At 44.7% G+C, this 22,459-nt stretch overlaps 1 protein-coding gene across 1 annotated transcript in view; it reads left to right on the forward strand.

Annotated features, from left to right (window-relative positions):
• EPS8L1 (EPS8 signaling adaptor L1) overlaps positions 1 to 22,459 on the forward strand; it is a 39,204-nt gene that overhangs the window by 12,346 nt on the left and 4,399 nt on the right. Inside the window, exons 5-19 of the mRNA XM_081837387.1 lie at positions 33 to 194; positions 343 to 492; positions 760 to 842; positions 1,766 to 1,881; positions 2,025 to 2,077; positions 3,128 to 3,254; positions 4,280 to 4,368; positions 4,467 to 4,541; positions 5,399 to 5,547; positions 8,928 to 9,069; positions 10,146 to 10,174; positions 17,661 to 17,757; positions 19,132 to 19,272; positions 20,724 to 20,823; positions 22,260 to 22,431. Coding sequence (XP_081693513.1) covers positions 33 to 194; positions 343 to 492; positions 760 to 842; positions 1,766 to 1,881; positions 2,025 to 2,077; positions 3,128 to 3,254; positions 4,280 to 4,368; positions 4,467 to 4,541; positions 5,399 to 5,547; positions 8,928 to 9,069; positions 10,146 to 10,174; positions 17,661 to 17,757; positions 19,132 to 19,272; positions 20,724 to 20,823; positions 22,260 to 22,431 — 1,685 coding nt within the window. The remainder of the gene's footprint in view (positions 1 to 32; positions 195 to 342; positions 493 to 759; positions 843 to 1,765; positions 1,882 to 2,024; positions 2,078 to 3,127; positions 3,255 to 4,279; positions 4,369 to 4,466; positions 4,542 to 5,398; positions 5,548 to 8,927; positions 9,070 to 10,145; positions 10,175 to 17,660; positions 17,758 to 19,131; positions 19,273 to 20,723; positions 20,824 to 22,259; positions 22,432 to 22,459) is intronic.

Consider the following 22,459-nt stretch of genomic DNA (forward strand, 5'->3'; position numbering starts at 1 on the left):
GCACAGGCTTCTCTCCCTTCTGTATCTTCCAGCACTTGGTGACCTTCTCCATTGGGGACGAGGATGACTTGGCAACCGTGGAGGATGCCACCAGGAAACTGTCCGTCATGGATGCCCAAGGGAAGATCTGGGTTCAGGAGATGTTGCTTCAGGTCAACGGGTCGGCCATCAAGCTCTTTGACATAGACTCAAAGGTAGAGGAGCAACCCAAGACTATGATGTTGGGTGGCGAATAGGGACCAAGAGGTTGTTGGCTGTAGCCCTGTGATCCAATATCTCTTATTTGGAGAGGGCTCTGTATGGGTTGTCTGGATTGTTTGGTGACTTTGTCTCCCCCTACAGGAGGAGCTAGAGAACTACGGATTAGCAGCTGTGGCTCGTTGTGAAGCCGTTCGACCTGAGTCTCGATCCCAGTCGCTGCTTCTGCTTGTGTGCCAGGAACCCCACCAGCTCAAACCAGATGTCCACTTCTTTGAATGTGACCATGTAGGGGTAAGGAAACTGGACACTGTGGATCCATAAGGGAAGTGTGAAAAGCCACTCTTGATAGTGAAACCCTCTTCCAGCTGCAGGAAATGTAACCCAAAGCAGTCTTTGTCAACCTGGTGCCCTCCTCTGCTGGCAAGGGCTGATGGGAGTTGAAGTCCAAAACATTGGGAGGGCACCAAGTTTGTGAAGGCTAATGTGATGCCTCAAGGCATATTTTGGACCTGGGGAAGGGAGAGAGTTTTCTGACTTGGTTTCTCTTCTATTTTATAGGCAGAATTGATCCAGCAGGACATTAATGGAGCTCTGTTGGACTTCAAGTCAGGCGGAAATGCTCAACGGAAGGAGGCGCTCAGGTGAATGCAGACCCATAAGCCCGTATAGCCACACGTCTGAAGGAAAGGGGAGTTCTAAAACCATGAAGGCTGCAAAGTACACACACACACACACACAATGTATAGTGGTACCTTGGGTTACAGATGCTTCTGGTTACAGACTCCACCAACCCAGAAATAGTACCTCAGGTTAAGAACTTTGCTTCAGGATGAGAACAGAAATCGCATGGCGGCGCTGGGAGGCCCCATTAGCTAAAGTGGTACCTCAGGTTAAGAACAGTTTCAGGTTAAGAACGGACCTCCGGAACGAATTAAGTTCTTAACCCGAGGTACCACTGTATTTCAATCCTGCTGATGGCTTTTTCTAGGGAAGAGCAGCTGTACAAGGAATGGTCTGTGTGGTTTTCCAGTAGAGATGTTTGGGTTGAGGCATCTGACCCTTTCACCCACGTGCTATTTTTCTAACGCAAGTCCCACTGATTCCCCCCCTCCTTCCGAGTTTCCTCTCATGGTTCTTGAATCCTGCGGAGTGGAGGTGTGGAGGGTGGCTTAAAGTGGGAGTGAGTTGCAGCAAAAAAGCAACAGAAAAGGGTTAAGCACCCACATGCGCTGCTTCTCTGCTAAAGCAAAGCAGAAACCTCACCAAAGCTGCTTTAACCAGTAAAATGCTTTCACCAGTAAAAGCAGCTGCTGGAGTGCCAGTACACCTGATTGTGAGTGACATACCGGTAGTTTGGGATATAGCCCCGCCTGCTTTGGTTCTGGCCACACCCACCACTGGCTCCAGCCCCTCCCACACCCAAGAGACTATAGCCCTTGACCAGAAAAAGATTCCCCACCCTTGAGCCAGAGGAGAGCTAGAGATGTCTAGAATAGCATTCTCTCTCAGGGTGAGAGCCCTTCCTTTTAATCTCAACCTCTTGCTTTTCATCTCTTGACTTCAGAGCTACCCAGAATTGGCTTGGCAGCCAGACCAACAAGGCTCCGGAGACCCTGCCTCAGTCTCCTAAACAGGTGCCCTCCAGGACAACGGTTGTCGTGCCAGAGCAAAGGGAGAACGGTGAGAGGCCAGGAGCCCTGACTCTTCGCCAAAGGCTGCAAACCTGTGCACACCTTTATGCCTGAGTTGAACATCACTAAAAAAATTAGGGTCGGCAGAGGCTAGCATAGTGTGTCTAACCTCCTGGCTCTTTCTGCTTCCAGATATCTCAGCAGCTGAATCTGACCTGGCCTTTGTTCAGTCCGAGCAAAATGTGGTAAGTTTAGCTGGAAAGGTGTGGTGTGAAAAACCAGGTGGCCTTCAAAAGAGGTTAGAATGATTTGTGGGAAGCAGGAGTGATTGCCATGAGGTAGGATTTGTGGATTTGCCTGTATTTGCATGCACCCAATAGGACCTGTCACCTTTTGTCCCTGATGAATACTTAGTGCCCTTGGCAGCTTCCTGACAGGTATGTGCAGGTTTGGACAGGTAACAAAGCAATGATAGGGAGAGATACACCTGTGGTGGGGTTTTTCCCCTGCTTGTTGTACAGCTGTTGTACAGAACGTATTGGCATATCTGGACTTTAAGAAACGCACACACAACCAATAGAATATATTTGGGCTGATCTCTTAAATACTATTTTTTCTTCCTATATATATATATATATATATATATATATATATATATATATATTTAAATACTGTTCCCTCACCCCCCCAAAAAAATGTTTAGGGAAGCGTGTTTTCATTCTCTTAAAAGTATTGTTGTTGTTTTGCAAACCACGTGTTGTTTTATGTTGCTGTAGCTCAATGGAATGCTGCCGTTGATATAAATACCTTGAAATCCTTCAAGGAGTTCAAGATTGAGTAGATGGTCTTTGCTGCTTTTCCAGGAGTAAAGTGTAGTTAGGGCAAGGGAACATCACTTCTTACAATATGATAATCTTTACAGCATTGTCAACAACAAAATTGAAAAATCTACATCAGACATTCAAAAACCAACAAGCCTGCTATCCCAGCCTGGTTAACCCCCTAAAAACTCTGATACCCCATAATTAAATACAATATACTTCATGAATTTGCACAGAACAGAGAATTCCAGTACATGTAGTTCGCATGCCACAACTCTCTTTCTTTCTTTTTAGAAATTGAGGCTACAATGCTATGCCCGCTTACCTAGCAGTACGCTCCACTGAACTCAGTGGGACTTACTTCTGAGTAGACATGTACAGATCTGTGCATTTGGTTCTTACTCAGAGAGCTCTATACACAGTGTTCAGCTGGAGCTGTCTGTTGTTATCTCCCTTCCTCTCTCCGTCTGACAGGAGCTGCTGAACCATGTTTTTGACGACGTGGAAGCCTTCATAGGGAAGCTGCAGAAATCGGCCGAAGCTTTCCGTGTCCTGGATCAACGCAAGCGCTCCGCAAAGGGGCGTCGCCGGGGGCCAGGCGGTGAGAAATATAGATCGAACTGGGCTCCAGGAAACTACATTCTCCCTCTCTTTCCTGCCACGATAACTGAGGCGGCTAGAAACTAGAGAGCCAGTGTGGTGTAGTGGTTAAGAGCGGTAGACTCGTAACCTGGTGAACTGGGTTCGATTCTCTGCTCCTCCACATGCAGCTGCTGGGTGACCTTGGGCTAGTCACACTTCTCTGAAGTCTCTCAGCCCCACTCACCTCACAGAGTGTTTGTTGTGGGGGAGGAAGGGAAAGGAGAATGTTAGCTGCTTTGAGACTCCTTCGGGTAGTGATAAAGCGGGATATCAAATCCAAACTCCTTTTCTTCTTCTTCTGAATGCTGCTCCTGTCTGGCTGAACATTCTGGTTCTGCCCTCTGGACAATTCTGGAAACCCACCAGAATCCAGAAAGTTTCACTGGGCTCTGAAAGGCTTCCCTAACATAACAGGCCCCAGGTCTCCTGTTTCGGCATAGCACCATAGCAGAGTTGTCATGCTTTGTGTGTGTGTGTTTTTCACTCGTTTGACGTGAGTTGCTCTTTCAGATAAAACCTGGGGCAAGGGGCCTTTCTCCAGAACCCTCAATGGATTCCAGTCTGCAGGCAGAAATCCTGCAGCTTTGGTCATGGATTCAAAAGGCTTACTGACATGGTTGCTGCACACCATGTGTGCAGCTCCACATCTGGGCATCTTGTATTGACATGTGTAGCACATTAATTTCATTATGTGGAGCATTTACAGGAGGCCTTTGGCACCTGTGCTGAGGAAGCCTCTAGAGCCATCGGGACCAGGGGCTCTGGTCTCCAAAACAGATTCTGGACTGGTGAGGTGGAAGTGGGATGTACACACATGCCTGAGTCTGTTTTGGCATTCGTTTGTGCTTTCATGCCTCTTGCTTTGTTCCGCTGCAATTCCAAGAGGAAGTATACATAATTTAGGTTGCATGTAATGTCATCGTAGAACAATAGCCCAAGTTGCAGTATAGGTGTCAATATCTTCTTACTCTGCTGCATCCGCAGAGGGACTCCTGACAATCCGATCCCGGCCTCCTCCCCAAGAGGAGTTTGAAGATGCTCTGGCAAAGATGAAATATTCCTTCAGCCTTCTGGTGAGTGTTGTTGGGTGCGCTTTTCTCACAAGAAAGCAAGAGGGCACCTGCCTGGCTCATGCTAACCACTAGGATATGTTTTTGTTCCCACCACTCAGGCAAGGCTGAAATCGAACATTGCAAACCCTACCTCAGAGGAGCTCATACATTTTCTCTTCAACCCCTTGAAGCTGGTAAGCAACAGATGGGGCAGAGGGGAGGGGAAGATGAACTCTCAGGCAGCTGAACCAGTGGTGATCCTGGAAGGTGATTTGCCCAAGCAGCAGAATGACAGGGTGAACTATACCATGTGGATGGCAGACATGGGACTGAAACCCATTTTTTAAAAAAAAATCATTGCATGTGGAAAACTGGTGTATCAAAGGGGAGCCTAGATCAGGCATAGGTAAACTCGTCCCTCCAGATGTTTTGAGACTACAATGCCCATCATCCATGACCACTGGTCCTGTTAGCTAGGGATGATGGGAGTGGTAGTCCCAAAACATCTGGAGGGCCAAGTTTGCCTATGCCTGGCCTAGAACATATATCCCTGGCATGCTAGGCATCTGTATGTGAAGTCTCCTTTGTCACGGGAGAGCATTAAAAGTGCAATCCCCTCCCCGCATCCTTGGAGAGCAGTGTGGTACAATCCATGGAAAGCTTCATTGTGCGATGTTGCTTGCGTGTGCAGATTGGCTCTAGAGCCGTGGTTCCAAATGTGGGGCACACAACCCACAGGGGGACAATTGGATTTTTAAGGGGGCCAATTCGAGAATGAGTTATTAACATTTAATGGCCTTTTAGACTTTCTCCACATGAATAGTTCACTTTTTGAATAATAAGAATTATGTGTCATGGGGGTGGGGGGTGGGGCATCAGGATTTTTAGAGTTGCTTAGGTGGGGCATGGCCAAAATAAGGTTGGGAACCACTGCTCTAGAGTCAAGCACCTCCCGTGGAGAACTTGGGCCCCCTTGAGTCCCGGACTGGGATATAAATAAATAGAACAATAACAACAACTTGGCATTTTTGACTCTCGCATCCCACTTCAGGTTGTGGAGTCTTCGGGGGGACCAGCGTTTGCTTCTGAGCTGCGCAGCCCCATGCTGACCCTGGAAGCTGTGACCCTGATGCGAGGCTGCTTGGGAGACCAGGAGACGGAACTGTGGTATTCACTGGGTGAAAACTGGACCAGGCCAAGGTAAGGGGGGGGTTGTTATTTCTTCCCCAGTGCTGGATTTACACATAAGCTAAACAAGCTATAGCTTAGGGCCCCACTTTCTTGGGGCCCCCCCAAAAAATTAAAGGGGAAAAAATGTACGTTTTCAAAATATAAGATAAAAAACAAATAAAATGAAACCTACATACAGCAACAGTGTTTTGTGTTGTGTAAGCTCCTATGATGTAAGTAATGGGCCCCACCTGCTAGCCTGCTCCCTAAAATATCACTGGTTTGCTCATTTCTATATATAGGGTGCCTACATTCTGCATGGACTGGTTGCATGGCAACATGTGCAAATGGCTTTAGATTCCTATTAGGTCCATAAATTACCATATAGCATATATTCAACACCAAAAAACAGTGACAATTTGTTGTTGACAAAGGACAGCTGGATAGACTTCCGGGTTAGCGCCAACGACTAATGGCGGATTCCCTCTGAGCTCCGGAGGGATCGGCTCCGCGGGATCGGGTCTTACCGCTGCGGCAAAGCGGGGACCCTTAAAAAATCACAGGCGGGTGAAGCCTGTGAGCGTGGGGACTCGGCGGGCACCATTTGCGCCCCCCAAGCCGTGAAGGAGCCTTTTTAAAGGCTCCAGAGCGGGACGGGGTGAGCAGCGCGGTGCTGAGAGTCGATTGCTTCTTCCGCGGAGTGAAGCCGCACAGCCATTTGTCGGAGAGCGCTGACTTCTTGTGAACAATTGGACTCTAAAGCAACAACCCGTGAGTAGTACGGAAATTGGATTTTTAAAGAAAATTTATTAAATTCGGCACGATCGGGGAAGGTCTAAACAGGAAGTCAGCCTTCCCTCTCTGTAAACAACTCAAAGCAAAGGACCTGTTAACTAAGGTCGAGGAGAATTTTTCTTCTTTTTTCTTGCAAAAGACCTTAATTTCACGGTTTGGCATTATAAGAATTTTATTGGAAGCAGGGGAACCTGCAGAAAAAGAACTAAATTTGGGAGCTGAAGCGCCGCCACCCCCCGACCCGGGAGTGCTCCGTGAGAGCTATAGAAGTATAGAGGTATAGAAGATCTTGACAGCTGTCAAGCTAGCTGTCAAGACGTAAAAAGAGGACTTTGTTTCTGTTGCTTCTGCTGGTCACATTTTGTTACAATTTGCTCCTGAAAAAGGAAGGGTTGATACAAACTAACTGGACTTTTGGATTTGAGCTGAAAGGAACATCAAGGAACTAAAACCCCCCTAGAGGGGGCTTTGGGACATTACAAAGAATGGCTGGTGGAGGAAAAATACAGGCTGAACTGAACAGAGCATTTGTTCTCTTGGGAAAGTTGCAAGGTCAAATTGATGTTTTGGCTACAAATGCTACAACTTTGGATTTAACAGTGAATACTTTCATTGAATTTGATAAGGACAAGGATCTGACGCAGGAAGCCTATTCAACTGGACAAATTGAGAAATTTGAGAGCTTTGAGAATTTGGAGAAGGAGATATATGTTGTCCCTGAAGAAAAGGAAGGGGGAGCCGTAATTTTGCAGATGTTAAAGGAGAAGTGTAATTTGAGGCCTGACATGATGGCAATAAAGGAAAATAAAAACCTGATGTGGAAAGTCAAGCCTGAATTGGAGAGTGAAAAGTGGAGAGATCTCCTTATGTGGAGATCTGAAGACCTAAGGATTACAAATTTGATTAAGGTGGAAGTTGGAGCTTTGGGGACATTTGGATTTGAAAGGAGTATGAAACAAGATCTGGAATACCCCATAGGCTTTATTCTTAAGTATGAAGGTCTGGATGGAAGAAAAGTGGATCCTGTTGGGCCAAAGCTTCCCCGAGATTTGGTTTTCAATATTAAGGACTATCAAAAAGACCGGCAGAGAGGAAGTGAGAGAGAGTTAAGAGCCTCGGATTTAAGATCTCCAGGCTGATTGTATTTTGAGACTGATGGACACATGTTGGGGACTGAAACCGGGAAGGGGGCATGGGTGGAATAGAAATTGGGAATTTAAAGGGTATATAATTATAACTTGTTTTTCTTTTTGTTTTGTTATCTGTATGAAAATTGGGAAATCCGTGGAAGGGAATTTTGGTCGACCTTAGAGAAATGGTTTAAGAATAAGTATTGATGTTTAAGTTTGAATGAGAGTTAAGATTGGATAAAGTAAAAGTGTTTTTTAAAATGAATTAAATTAAATGAAAATAAGGTTGGAAGGATATATAGGGAAAATGATTAGATATAGAAGATTAAGCAAAAATGAATCGAGGAAATGGATGAAAGAGAGAAAGTAAAATAATAATATATTAAGAGAAATTATTAAGTTAAAAAATAAGGTTGAAAGGACTTGCTGAAATAAAAATCTGAATTTGAATACAGAAATGGGAGGTGTGGGGAGGTCAAGAAAATAAGTAAAAGGGAAGTGGTTATGTAAAGGATTTAAATTGCTTTTTTCTTTTCTCTTTTTTAATGATTGCATTTTTTCTTTGCATTTTTCTGTTTTTGTGTTGTACTGTGTATTTTTTTTGTTTTTTGCCTTTTTCATGTTTTCTTTGTAATCTTTAAAAAATCTGAATAAATATTATTATAAAAAACAAAAAACAAAGGACACCTGGATATATAAAGGGCCTCATTACCTTCAGTAGCTTAAGGTAAAGGTAAAGGGACCCCTGACCATTAGGTCCAGTCATGGCCGACTCTGGGGTTGCGGCGCTCATCTTGCTTTATTGGCCGAGGGAGCCAGAATACAGCTTCCAGGTCATGTGGCCAGCATGACAAAGCTGCTTCTGGCGAACCAGAGCAGTGCATGGAAACACCGTTTGCCTTCCCTCTGGAGCGATACCTATTTATCTACTTGACCTTGATGTGCTTTCGGACTTCTAGGTGGGCAGGAGCAGGGACCGAGCAACGGGAGCTCACCCATGAACTTTCTTGCCTGCCATTGGCTGAACTGAGCTGATGGCACCAGAGGAGCTTGGTCACTGGAGCCCAGCAGTTCATTTCAGGCTCGGAGGTCACTGGAAACCTTGGGGATTTGCATTCCAAGGTCTTCGATATGTTGCTGATAAATTAGACCCATCCGTTTGTGACACTGGCTAGTGATTCCGTGTTGATCGGTTTGAGGTCAATCAGTCGAGTGGTTTTGGCAATTTTAATCAGAAATGAATGGGCAAGTTTCAGTATGTGATTGAGGGTTTCATGATTATTATTGTTTATTAAATTTGTATACCACCCTATACCTGCAGGTCTCAGGGTGGTTCACAAGATAAAGCCACAATATGAAAACACAAAACACACAATAAAAACAAAAACAACCCAATAACCCCCCTCATTTGATGATTTCACTCATTCTCAATTGTATTATTTTCTTCTATTCATTTCTACCTCCTTTCTGCCCTGTGCGCCCCAGAGTGGACTTTCCCCGGGGCTACGCAGATCCCTACAACCCAACTTTCCGGAGTGGCTGGGAGACGCCACGCCTAGATGCCTCTGGCCAGCCTTGGGAAGACCCAGTGGAGATGCAACACCGACACGAAGAACGTCGTGCCCAAGTGAGTGATGAGGTGGAAAGCAGGCAGGATAAACATTTGCAAAAAAAACCCCACACCGAGGGCAAGAGGACAGCTGCAAAAGCATCTGATGCTCCTGGGAGAAAGACCAAGTTCTCCTTGTGGGCAGTAAGTGGCTTGAAGGATCCAGTCTGATGTATTTTGGGGCACCCTAATACATTCTGGGTGGATCCAATAGCTCATTTCTTGTTTGCAATTGCTACAAATAAGAATCTGGTGGAACCAACTTTTCTAGAAGAGCGTTATGACTGTTTAATTCCACAGCCGCTACTCACTGCATAAATCAGACCATTTTTTAAAAACAACTACTTCCTACAGTTCCACCTCTCTCTCTCTCTCTCTCTCTCTCTCTCTCTCTCTGCTATAAGAATACACCTGCTGAGTGAGACTAAAAGTCATTTTAAACTAGCCTTTTGCTTCCTTCTGTGGCCAACTAGATACTTCAGGGAAGCTCCTCAAGCAGGCTGTTAAGGCAAGATCCATTCATCAGCATAGTGGCACTGAAAATGGGCGCTCTATTCAGCCAGTAATAAAACTGTCTATCATAAATTTGTCTAGTTCCCTTCTAGAAGTGTCCAATCTTGTATCTTCCAGTGCATCTTAATTACACATTAATTGGGCTTGCCCCGGATCTCTCAGGGAGCTTGATGGGCTACGTGAGGATTTGAACGCAAGTCTTGCTGGCCACACATTCTAGCCACCACTTTGCACTGGCTCTCATTATGGTTGGGTACGCCAGAGGCAGAGTGGATCTGAATCGGCTTTTCCCAACTTGCTGCCCTCCAGACATTATTGGCCTGCAAATCCCATCAGCCCCAGCATCATACGGCTGTGCTGACTGAGGCTGATGGGAACTATAGTCCAGAACACCTGGGGGGCACCAGGTTGCAGGAGGGAGGTTGGCTCTGACTACAGTCAGTATGACTTCAGGCCTGATCAGTTAGAGGTGATAACTTGGCGAGGGTCCTGCCTTGAGCTGGATGTTGGGCTAAGGTGACTGTGCAGTCTTCGTAGTTAACCATTTATCTGTTTCTCCTCCCCACTCTCCTCTGTTACAGCAATCAGCTCCCACAATTGCAGCCAATGGGTAAGTCCCTTTCAAGCCTCTGGCCATTTTATTTTTATATTTGCAAAGGTGTGTTGAGATGGATGGATGGATGGATGGATGGACCGACCTTGGAAGGCAGGGTTGGAAATTGGATCTGATAGGCAAGGAGAGAAGAAAGGTGGGAGAGGGGGGAAGGCATTGCAGGCTTCCCATAGGCACCTGGTTGGCCACTGTGAGAACAGGATGCTGGTCTAGAGGGGTCTTTGGCCAGATCCAGCAGGCTGTTCCTATACTGAAGGATAGGATGGGATTGCCAAAGTTTTGGTAAAGTTCTCCCAAAATTTCAGAATTTGATCAGCATTGTCTGTTTTCTGTCTTACTGTGTCTGGAGCCGCAAAATGTCAGCTTTCTGAATAGGGATATTGGCTTTCCCTTTTTAATATATATATGAGAGTCTTAATTAAAAAAAACTAGTTAAAAAGAAAGAATTATTATTATTATTATTATTATTATTATTATTATTATTATTATTATTATTATTATTATTTTATGTTACTACATAGAGGAGGGCCGCCATAAAATCTTAAGAATATTATTTCTGTGTGCAGCAGATAATATAGGGACCCCTGACCATTAGGTCCAGTCGTGACCAACTCTGGGGTTGCGGCGCTCATCTCGCTTTATTGGCCGAGGGAGCAGGCGTACAGCTTCCAGGTCATGTGGCCAGCATGACTAAGCCGCTTCTGGCGAACCAGAGCAGCACGCGGAAACGCCGTTTACCTTCCTGCCGGAGCAGTACCTATTTATCTACTTGCACTTGACGTGCTTTCGAACTGCTAGGTTGGCAGGAGCAGGGACTGAGCAACAGGAGCTCACCCCGTTGCGGGGATTCAAACCGCCGACCTTCTGATCGGCAAGCCCTAGGCTCTGTGGTTTAACCCACAGCGCCACCCGCATCCCAGCAGATAATATGGACTATGGGAGATTCTGTAACATACCGGCACAATTAAAGTTTGGTGCTCTTGCACAACAAAGCCACTTTCCTCTTAAATCTGACTTTTTGTAATAAGGAAAATGATGAGGAAATGTACTGGAAAGTATGGGATATAACCATGGCTTGATGCAACATCCTATAACCTCCGAACATATAAATCAGAATGAATGTTCAATAAACAGGTTGTCTGCAAGTGACCTCAGATGCATGGGCCCCCGTGCAACACTGGTGGGGGCAGCATATGGGAATAGAAAGCTAAATTTACTGTATACTGAACTGAAAGTACTGGCCATTGTGTTGCCTCTCCTATGAGTGACAAAAGCTCTCCAGAGTCACAGGCCTTTCCCAACCACGCCGCACAAAACCCTTTCGTGCTGGGCTCTCATCCAGGCACCAATTAAATCACAGCTTCACAGACCTCCAGAACCTTTGATGGACCCTAAGGGTGGGGGAACTTGAAAGAAGTGTGTGCGTGGAGAGAGAGAGAGAGAGAGAGAGAGCGCGTGAGCACGCAAGGGCTGGGATTGGAATGGCCTTGGCCGTTGTCATGATGAAGGGCTCCTTCTCAGCGTAATATGCCTTTCAGGCAGAGAGTTCTTGAAGGTCTTCCCAGCTGGGAAAATTTGTGAGCCATTTGATCACGGGAAATTTAGATAAATTCTATGTTGTTCTTTTCTGTTTCTCTCTCTCTTTCTGTTGTTCTCGCTGTCTGTCTGCCTTGTGTGAAGCTGGGTCCGGTGGTGAGCAGGGAAGTCAGTGATAGGACTAGTAAGCTGGTGGTGGTGGTAATGGCTGGGGGCTTCTCTAGGTGAGGGTGGTCTATAAGTCTGTATAAATTGCAGGTGGCTGTTAGGGTAAGTGGGAGGTAAGGGAGCTTCAGGTCAGTGACCAGCAAACATTTAACGTTGAGTGGGGACTTGAAATTACCTCCACAAATCGGAACCTGTTTGCATTTGTGGCTAAGGTCCTGCCTAGCCACTGTCACATCAGTGAATTCTGAATGCAAAATGTTAGCAGCTGCCAAAGAATCCAGCTTATTAAAACTTTAATAATTTTATCTGCTTTTTAAAAAAATGTTCCTAGTCTTCTTCACTGATGGGAGAAGTACTTAAAAAAAAAACTGACACGAGATTAATAAATTGCTGAAGAGTAAATTCAGATCCAGTGTGGCCAAGAAAGAGGTTTCTGAGAAAACATACAGGCCTTGTTGGTCATTATACCAACTCCCATGCTTAGTTTAATCCTCTGCTCCCTAACTGTCCAGTGAGTCCTAATACTTGCCAGGAACAAGAATAGTGGTAAACTGAAACAAAATGTTCTGGCCCCTCAGCTGCAAACTCATTAATTTATCTTTAACCAGTAGTATAGCAGACTGATAAATAGATAGATAGATATAGATAGATGATAGACAGATTAGATAGATAGATGATAGACAGACAGACAGATAGATAGATAGATAGATAGATAGATAGATAGATAGATAGATGATAGATAGATAGATAGATAGATAGATAGATAGATAGATAGATGATAGATAGATTTGTCCTTATGACCACCCTCTGATTTGGGGTAATTCAGTTCTATAGCATTCCAGCTATAGCGCGCACGCACACACACACACACACACACACACACCAATAATCCCGAGAAGAGGATGGTAAGAACTGTGAGTGGTCTCTAGCTCCCTCACCCCAGGAACCAGCTCTCAGTCATACAATGACTATTGAACTTTCTTCAAACATATTTAGTATAGATATGCCCATAATGATTCACTTGAGATCCACAAGGTTGAAATATAACCTGGTTAACAAAGGGAGATAGGGCAACAACAGATATCTTGAATTAAAGTAGACATGTACAATGGAGGTGGAAAAACACTTCTGGCCCCATAAGTGTTGGGGTGTGTGTGCACATACTGCCCCAAAATGAGGAAATGACTGTTCACTGATGCATACTGTGTCAGGGAGGGAGCGGGTTCCCTCATAGTTCTTGAGATAAATTAAAACCAGATGCCTCTTTTTTAGCTGAACCAGAAATTCTGGATTTCAGGCAAGACAAAGATAGACTAAGGTCCCAACGGGTCACTGAAATAATCTAGGCTAGTGACCTCTCCCCTTTTTATTATTTAGGGTGGATTTTCCACAAGTATTTATGATGTGATGTTGTTTGCATAGAGAAGTCATGAAAAGGTTCCAATAAAGTGTTGAGATCCAAGGTCTCCACTTCCTGGAAAACCCTTCAGAAAAGGAGCCGAGCAACACTGACATTAAAAAGAGTAAACAACTTTGAGTCCCGAGCCATGTCTTCCCAAAAAAGAAGACTGGGAATTGTACTTCTGCAAAAGTGCCGGGATTTCTTGGCTAAAGCCTTGGCTTCACGTTACATTCACTGCATAATAGAATCTCACAATTGGACACATGCGGCAGAGGAGGAAGCACTAGTAGCCTCTGTCTGACTACCACTCCTCTTGGCAGCTGATTTTCTCTGTTTCTTTCCCCTACCAATTGGGAGGGGAAAATAGCAGCTAAATAGAGAGAGAGAGAGAATTCAGACATTAGAGCCTGAGGCTCTTAATCTCAGGGTCTGGGGTTTGATCCCCATGTTGGGCAAAAAGAATCCTGCATTGCAGGGCGTTGGACTAGATAAGAAGAGTTTGGATTTGATATCCCGCCTTTCACTCCCTTTAAGGAGTCTCAAAGCGGCTAACATTCTCCTTTCCCTTCCTCCCCCACAACAAACACTCTGTGAGGTGAGTGGGGCTGAGAGACTTCAGAGAAGTATGACTGGCCCAAGGTCACCCAGCAGCTGCATGTGGAGGAGCGGAGACGCGAACCCAGTTCCCCAGATTACGAGACTACCGCTCTTAACCACTACACCACACTGGCTCTCTATAACCATCGTGCTCCCTTTTAACTCTATGGTTCTACGAAAGGGACAGCTGGCAGCTTCTCCTTCACTCTGTGTGTGCAATTCCTGTCCCCTCCAGCTTCCTTTGACTGTTGATGGCAAGCCCTTCAGAAGTCGCCATAGGCAGAGTTTTCATTCATTGGGATTCCCCTATTACAGGGAGTGTAACATGTACCCAGTCTCTTTAAGTGCCATGTGGCTGGACTGAAGACACATGCGTTCATCTACGCATATGTTTCTGCTTGCCTGTGCCCTCGCTTTTCAGCACTGGACAGATGGCATAAACAGGTCCTAGTCACATACACCAGATCGTACAACATGTTCTATGTACAGAAGGGCTCCTGTCAACTCCCCTTCCCCCAGATTAAGCCCAATGTCACCACATTTCCACTCCATGTCACCTTCCAGCCCTTGCAAGGTTTCACTCTAGGAAATATGGAGAATGATTAATAATGATTAATAACTCTAGGAAATATGGAGATTGGGAGTAATTATAGGGTTGCTACCTTTCCACCCATTAAGTGGCTGCTGGAGGAGTAGCCAACATTTTTGCCCTCCAGCTGTTGTTGGACTCCAACTCCCATTAACCCCAGCCAGCATGGCTAGTGGTCAAGGATGATGGGAGTTGTAGTCCACAGGGGAGGACAACCATGCTGGACCTAGGCTGCTGCATGGTTCCCAGTTGTTCCCCGGAGGAGTTCAAGCAGGGAAGCAATAAGAGCACGGAATTAATATGCTGGATCCTACACAGTTTGGCTTTCTGCACACATTACAGAAGTAAGGCCTGTACTGTTCCTTCTCAGAATGCATCTGCGCACCACAGAGAGTTTGGGTGTGTAAGCAGTCGGGAGCAGAGCCAGGTAGACTTATTGGCTATATCCCCAGGTAGACACTGCTGAACATGATGTCCCCTTCAGTGAGGGCTTGGGGGACATTGAGGCACATTGCCCTCCTAAATAGGCCTCCTGTAGAATTACTTGTTTTCACTTAACGTTAACACGAATGCTGCCATAAACAGGAGCACACTTTGGTAATGGCCAGGCACAGCGCACAGGGAGTTCTTAATGTGGAACAGCACACAAGTAGCAGGCTCAAGAGAACATGACAATCTCTTCAGCCCCTGGATAGCCATGGCTTGGCAGGAAGCTAAACAAACACAAAGGAAGTCCATTCCAGGTTGTGTGTACAATGTGGGAGGACAGAACTGGGAGAACTGGGTTTTCTAGAAAGGCTGGGGGAATGAGCCAGGGCAGCAGGGCTTGGAACAACAAGGCTGCCTGGGTTAGCTTGAAACAAAATGGGGGTTTGTTATGGCCGAATAATGTAAGGAACAGACCAGGAATTAAGGGCTCTTGGGTTTACTGGGATAAGGTAGCTTAATAGGAGCTGGCTGGTTATAACAGGGAGGTGTAAAGGAATGTAGGTATCGCAGAAGGCAAGGCCAGGTGCTCTGGTGATGGGTGCAGAAGGGAAATATAACAGGATGAAAACAAGAGGACAGCGGTTAAAGAAAGATGGCGCCCAGAAGAGAGCCAAGAGGGGGACGCTAGGCAGCCAGCTAAGGTAGGATTGGTGGTGGTGGGGATTAAGGGCTCTAATTCCTTTTCTTCTCCATCTCCTATCATCTGTTCTGAAGCGCTTGGCAAGCTTTGTATCCCAGCGGGTTCCAGTTGTGATGCTCATCCAATTAGGAGGAGGACCGCAACATGGAGGGGCGAGAGACTATTTTGTCTTGCAGGAAATTCCATTCCCTATAGGAAAGAGGCAGGTGTTGCGGAGGCCAATATCTCACATTGTCCATTATCTAGCCCTTCCTTCAATATTACATTTTTTCCCTGTCATCATGAATTTGCATCATTGCTCCCATTCAACTAGATAAAAAGTGATGAAAAGCTAGGGCTGAATGGTTGAAATAACATTCGGTTGATTCATCACCTGACCTTTTTAGCAGATTAGTCAAGTGATAAAAATTTCAGTGAACTTTCATATTGCCAAGCCCAAATTTGCATGCCTTTCTGAGATATTGAAGGAAGTGTACAATATTTACTTACAACATTTACTGGTAACCACTCTTTGTTAGAAAGGCTGTGTTGAATAGTTTCTTGTCCATTCCTCTTATGCCACTGAACCCCAACGTAACCTTGAAGAAAGTGTTCCACAATTTGAACTAAAGTTTTAATTGATATCTTAATTGGTTTTAAAATGGATCTGTCCCCAATCAACAAATCCCCCATTGGTTTCAGAATTGACATGCCTCATCCTCTCTCTTTTATTGTTCTGGCCTCTGAATTTGAGGCAAAGTCCATTACTTCAAATGTAACCACAGCGCCAGCCTATCTGCTGTGGTCAGGAAAGGTTCTGTGGAGGCTTTTCAGGGTTACTGTGCCTTTAAAACTTCCGTCTTGTGTCTCTAATTAATTGCTTCCTGTTCAGCACAGCCAGGGCATCACTGATGAATTTCCCTTTGAATGGTTCAGTTCCTGTTTCCTGCGAGGGGATCTTAATTTATGGTTTCCTCCGCTTATTTTTCTTACGAAAATTATTATCAAGTAATACTTGAATGAAGGGGATGGGAATTAATTCTGCCATCAGCTAATGGTGGTAAAGTAAATGGACCTCAGTGTGGACCACTGGTTGGTTAAAACTACAGGTTTGCAAATAAATGAAACAATAGTTCTGAGCAAAATGCATACTTCCTTTGTTTTTAGACTGCAAGCACGTATATCACAGCAGCATCTTAAAAGAGGTTACTTTTCCCACCCCTCTTTTTCCCTGTCAAATGAGAACACACACACACACACACACACACACACACACACGTGTGTATGGTGTGTGTGTGTGTGTGTGTGTGTGTGTGTGTGTGTATGGTGTGGGTGGGTGTGGGTGGGTGTATGTGGGTGTGTATATATATATATATATATATATATATATATATATATATATGGTATATGTATATATATGTGCATGCGCGCGCACACACCCATCTGCCCCATGTATCAAGAGCACCTTTTTAATCAGTCAAATTGTTTTTATTGGGTTTATCTTCTGATTAATTAACTAAACGTTGCAGCCCTAGATTAAACCAAATGAAGATCGCAAAACTACATAAATGTCACAAGCTTGCAAATCCAGGAGAAAGATTATTTTGGGAACAACAATGGACAGAGTGAAATTAAACTGTTTCGTTGTTCGTTTGGAATACGTACAACCTGCCCGTCATCTATATGGAAACTGGTGCACGATACAAAACCTAAAAATAAACTTTACTACGATCAGCTATAAACAGTACAACACATCACCCAAACGAATAAAGACAATTTTTAAAAATGTGACACAGAAAGGGTTGCATGATCATCAAATTAAAAACTCTTGAAATGTCTGCGTAAAGCAGGTCTTGACCTAGCACTGAAATGATAGCATCTGTGCCAGCCCAACTTCTAAAGGAGGGCATTCCACAAGCACATTGATGCAGACAGAGCCTTCTGGGTGGCCATATTTTACTGTTTAAGCTGGGGGTGCTGGGTTTCCAGCCCCCATCCTAACCCTCACTGATGTTCTAGAAAGCCCACAAGTGATGGACCTTCCTGCCCATAACTCCATGTGCTCTTTCTTCCCTCCTGACAGACATAAACACCCAGAGAGCAAGTCTGTGATCTCCACCCATAACTTCACAGCCAGAAACAACAACGAACTCTCAGTACTTCATGGAGAAATGTTGCAGGTGAGTTGATGTCCCAGAACACTTGCGGTGCCAGAAGATTCCCACTCCCACCCCGCTCCTGATCTGGCCAGAATAGAAAGGAATGTGATTTGCAGATTGGACACGGCTGTAGGGAAGCTGCTTTCATTAGGGTACTCAGGGCATTTGGAAATACCCTATTGCCTGGTCACCTGTCCCAAGCCAGAATATCCTAGGCAATGAAGCAGGCTTGTACATTAGACGTCTTGATCTCGCCTCCCACCACACTTGTAGGCCATGAATGAGCCCTAAATGGCTCAACAGGAATGTGCATGGGCTGGGAGCCTACCAACAACCTTGTGGGTTAGGTAACATTTATAGAATTGTTTGTGAAATGGAATCGGGACCTCCCCTGACAGGGAACTTGAGAAGCAAGTTTTTGTTTTTGAGTTTTTCCCCCAATTTTTTTAATTTGTTTTCTAAATTTATAACAAACATAAACAAAGAAACAAACATAAATCCTAACTACCGTATAATAATTCCACTTTTGTTGACATTGTTAGGTGACTTCCTTTAATCTCCCTGGCTGAGTTTCAATGTATATCATTGTAACAGTTTTCCAAAACTAATTTCTCATAAAATTTACTTGGTCAATTAACATCTTTCTTTCCTTTCATATTAACTTTAAACATATTATTCTATAAAAGGATGCAGGTGGCGCTGTGAGTTAAACCACAGAAGGTACTTGCCAATCAGAAGGTCGGTGGTTCAAATCCCTGCAACGGGGTGAGCTCCCGTTGCTCGGTCCCAGCTCCTGCCCACCTAGCAGTTCGAAAGCACATCAAAGTACAAGTAGATAAATAGGTACCGCTCCGGCGGGAAGGTAAATGGTGTTTCCGTGCACTGCTCTGGTTCGCCAGAAGCGGCTTAGTCATGCTGGCCACATGACCCAGAAGCTGTACACCGGCTCCCTTGGCCAATAAAGCGAGATGAGCGCCGCAACCCCACAGTCGGTCACGACTGGACCTAATGGTCAGGGATCCCTTTACCTTTTATTATTCTATAACATCATATATTCAAATCCAAAGCCAGTCTGATACTTGCAAGTATTTCTATTTAAGTTATCTTAGCATATTTAGCTAAATAGTCTTTAAATTTCATCCATTCCTCCTGGTGCTCCTCCTCCTTCTGGTCGCGGACTCTTCCAGTCAGGTCAGCCAGCTCCCAAAAGTCCATCATCTTCATCTGCCATTCCTCCACTGTTGGCACTTCTTGTGCTTTCCAATTTTTGGCCAACAAAATCCTAGCAGCAGTTGTGGCATACAAAAACAATCTAGCATCTTTCTTGGGCAGTTCCAGACCTAGAACCAAGTTTTTGCTTCGCTAGGAACGTGTCTCCTTTTTCTTTGCCGTTAGGTCCTGGATGACAGCAAGAAGTGGTGGAAAGTTCAGAACCACTATGGTCAGGTTGGCTACGTCCCTTATAATATTCTGGCCCCAGTTCTAAACCACAACAGCGCTCCTCAGGTCAACGGAACCAGCCCAGCGATATCCAAGGTGAGGCTTAGAGCACTAATTAGAGCTTGTCTGTTTGCTTGATTGATTTTATTTGTTGTAGAGCTATGTGCCACTTTTCTAATAAAATACCGTATTTTTCGCTCTATAAGACGCACCAGACCACAAGACGCACCTAGTTTTTGGAGGAGGAAAACAAGAAAAAAAATATTCTGAATCTCAGAAGCCAGAACAGCAAGAGGGATCGCTGCGCAGTGAAAGCAGCAATCCCTCTTGCTGTTCTGGCTTCTGGGATAGCTGCGCAGCCTGCATTCGCTCCATAAGACGCAAACACATTTCCCCTTACTTTTTAGGAGGGAAAAAGTGAGTCTTATAGAGCAAAAAATACGGTATCCAACATGACTGGCTGGCTGGAACAGTAAACAGGAGCACTTCAAATAGCATCGTTTTATTACAGGTCCCATTTGTACCTCTGCATAGCAGATGCCGGGCAGAACCAGGGAATAGGTGTTGCCTTTCTGCCCTGCATGCTTTGCTGATTCCCAGAAAAAAAATGTCTACATGCTGTTGGAAAGATGATTTTGGACTAAATGGATCTTTGGTCTGATCCAACAGCACAACTCTTATGCTCAAATAATCCTGGCCATGGAATCTTGAACAAGCCTGGGAAATGTTAGACTCACATTGGCCGGTTTAGGGAATGGGTACAGAAGACTTTTTTAAAATGTATTTTTAAATAAATAAATAATATTTCCCTGGAAGGCTGGAAGAGGGACACTTTTAAAATCCATTCTCACCAATGTAGATTTGCTGGAAATGACCCCCCCCCCCCGCAGCTTACGCTTATGGCCACTTTTTAAAACCAACACGGCATAAGAACATGTATGGGACCCAAACTGTTCAGACATGCTTAAAAACCCAGACAGTCTGGAAGGCAGTGGGAAGCAGGGGAGAAATTCAATCCAGTTTGCAGTTGAAGGTGAACCTATCAAATGTTCGCTTTCTGAACCAATATGGGAACTGAAACACAGCCATTCTGCGAAAATTCACACTTAATCTGAATTTTGCGATGCAGTTCCCCAACCAAACAGTGTTGACAAAAATGTATAAAGGAATGAATACATTGGTGAAACTGACATCTGAAAATGCTTACTATTAGAAGAAATTGCTTGCAAAAAGGTGTAGTGCAGACCAGAATGTGCTTATTAGGAGAAATTCATGCTAAAATGAAGAATTTTAATGGGAATTGTTTTGGGTTGTTTAATTCACAAATTGATGCAGAAATAAGGAGGACTGAATTTAAGACTGGAAAAAAATGTGAAACTGAGAGAACTGAAATTGTCAAATCCTTCCATCCCTAGTAGGAAGGCAGATGTACTGGCACTTGCAATATTAGCGTAGCATGTTCTTTGTGAGTTGACGTCCCACCAGGAGATGGGCTTTTCAGGAGGCTGAACTGTTAATATTTGCTTCTCCCCTCTGCCTCTACTTAGAAAAGTCCACCTCAGCCGCCACCCAAGACCAAAAGTCTGTACACAAATGGCAGAAATTGGGCCAGCACAGAGGCACTTAACATGGACCTGAGTGAGCGAGGTAAGCCTGCCTTTGTATGTGGAACTGGGGAGCTCTGGGGAGCATAAGCTATTTTTTCACCATTTTAACATAGCTTTGGTTTAAGCGGTGTAGGACAAACCTCAGTACAGAGCAGGGGACACGATAGCTTATGCGGCAGGCTGCAAGGATTATAGGCAATAAAATGTGTTTTTAAAAATCTGCATATTAAGTGAAATTTGCACTAAAATTCTGACGAGGACTTTTTTTTTTTAATGTGAAAAATTTAAGGTTGGGAAAGTATAGAGGAAACAACTGGGGAGAGGTCTATGAGGTGCTCACACCCCCATTAGAAATTGTGGGTTTCGTGAAAGTTTTGTGAAACATTCAGTGTCACTTGATAAATTGAAAGCCTCTTATACTGTACTTGGAAAGCTTATACTTGAATGCATTGTCATTCTAGATCCCTAAAAATGTATTAAGACCCCCTTTGTGAAGGGGGGGAGAGAGTTATTTGCAACAAATTCTCTTAATGGTTTGGATCTAAAGGGTCATGCAAGGAGTTTCTGCTACCAGTGGAATTGATGTTCTTAACACATGACCAACTGCTTTTGAAACTTTCCTCATTGCTATGTGACATGGGGAACATGGCTACGCAGCCCAGAGTTGGTTTTAGTTAAAATTCTTCACACCACATATATATATATATCTATTTATATGAGTTTGTGGTATAGAAAGGAATTAATAATCATAATAAAAAGGCCACATTTCCTAAGGGACACCCAAACCTTGGCTCTAGGGCAAAGCACTTTCTATTACATGATTTTAAACAACTGAACACTAATTGGTGGTTGTGACTAACAGAGACTAACAGGCTCTAAGGGAAGCTGAGCCTCTGGAATATTGGTAGCTGCCAGGGCCTCAGATTCTGCTTGCTCTGAAGCCCACGGCACATCAAAACTGCTCATGGTTGTCCCACCAATGTTCCCCAGGCTCTGAGCTTTCTTCCCTTGGTATGTTTCCCAGCTGATTCCTCTCCCCATTCCTTTCCATCCAACCTGTCCTTGACAAAGGGATCTCCTGTTGGTTCCTGTCAAACAAGCTGTCAGCGTCACTTAGCATTTTTCACAAGAGGTTTTTTCGAGCTTGAAAGGTATAAAGAGTTGTCCTTCCCTCCCAGAAGCACAGTACAAGGATGCAAAACACTCGACTTACATGAGAACTGGAATAGAGTCGCATGGATGAAGGATTTAGACTGAAATGTGCAGTTTGAGGTGTGGTGGACTGGCTTTTTGCTATCTGAAAGCTGTTATACAACTGACCTCGTATGACATGACACAGGGTTCTGTGGGAGAATTTCTGAACTGTGCATATAGCGATCGGAGGCTGTTGTATATGATTGTGGGAAGTAGGGTTAATTGGTCTGCCTACCCATCCAAACATTGCGCCGTGTGTGACATCACTTCCTGCCCCGGCAGAGCGCTTCAACACGGTGAACGAGGAGCTCGCCCTGAGACTGGCCAATGGGACAACTAGCCATAGCAGGAACCTTCACATCCAGCGGGCTGCAGACACCAACCTGCCTCTAGGATACGATTCAGACCCTGCTCAAGTTCGGACCTGGCTGGAAGCCAAAGGATTCAGCCCATTGTGAGTTGGCCTCTGTTTTCCTTTGAGA

This window comes from Podarcis erhardii (assembly GCF_964252035.2).
Source record: "Podarcis erhardii genome assembly, chromosome: 13".
NCBI lineage: Eukaryota > Metazoa > Chordata > Lepidosauria > Squamata > Lacertidae > Podarcis > Podarcis erhardii.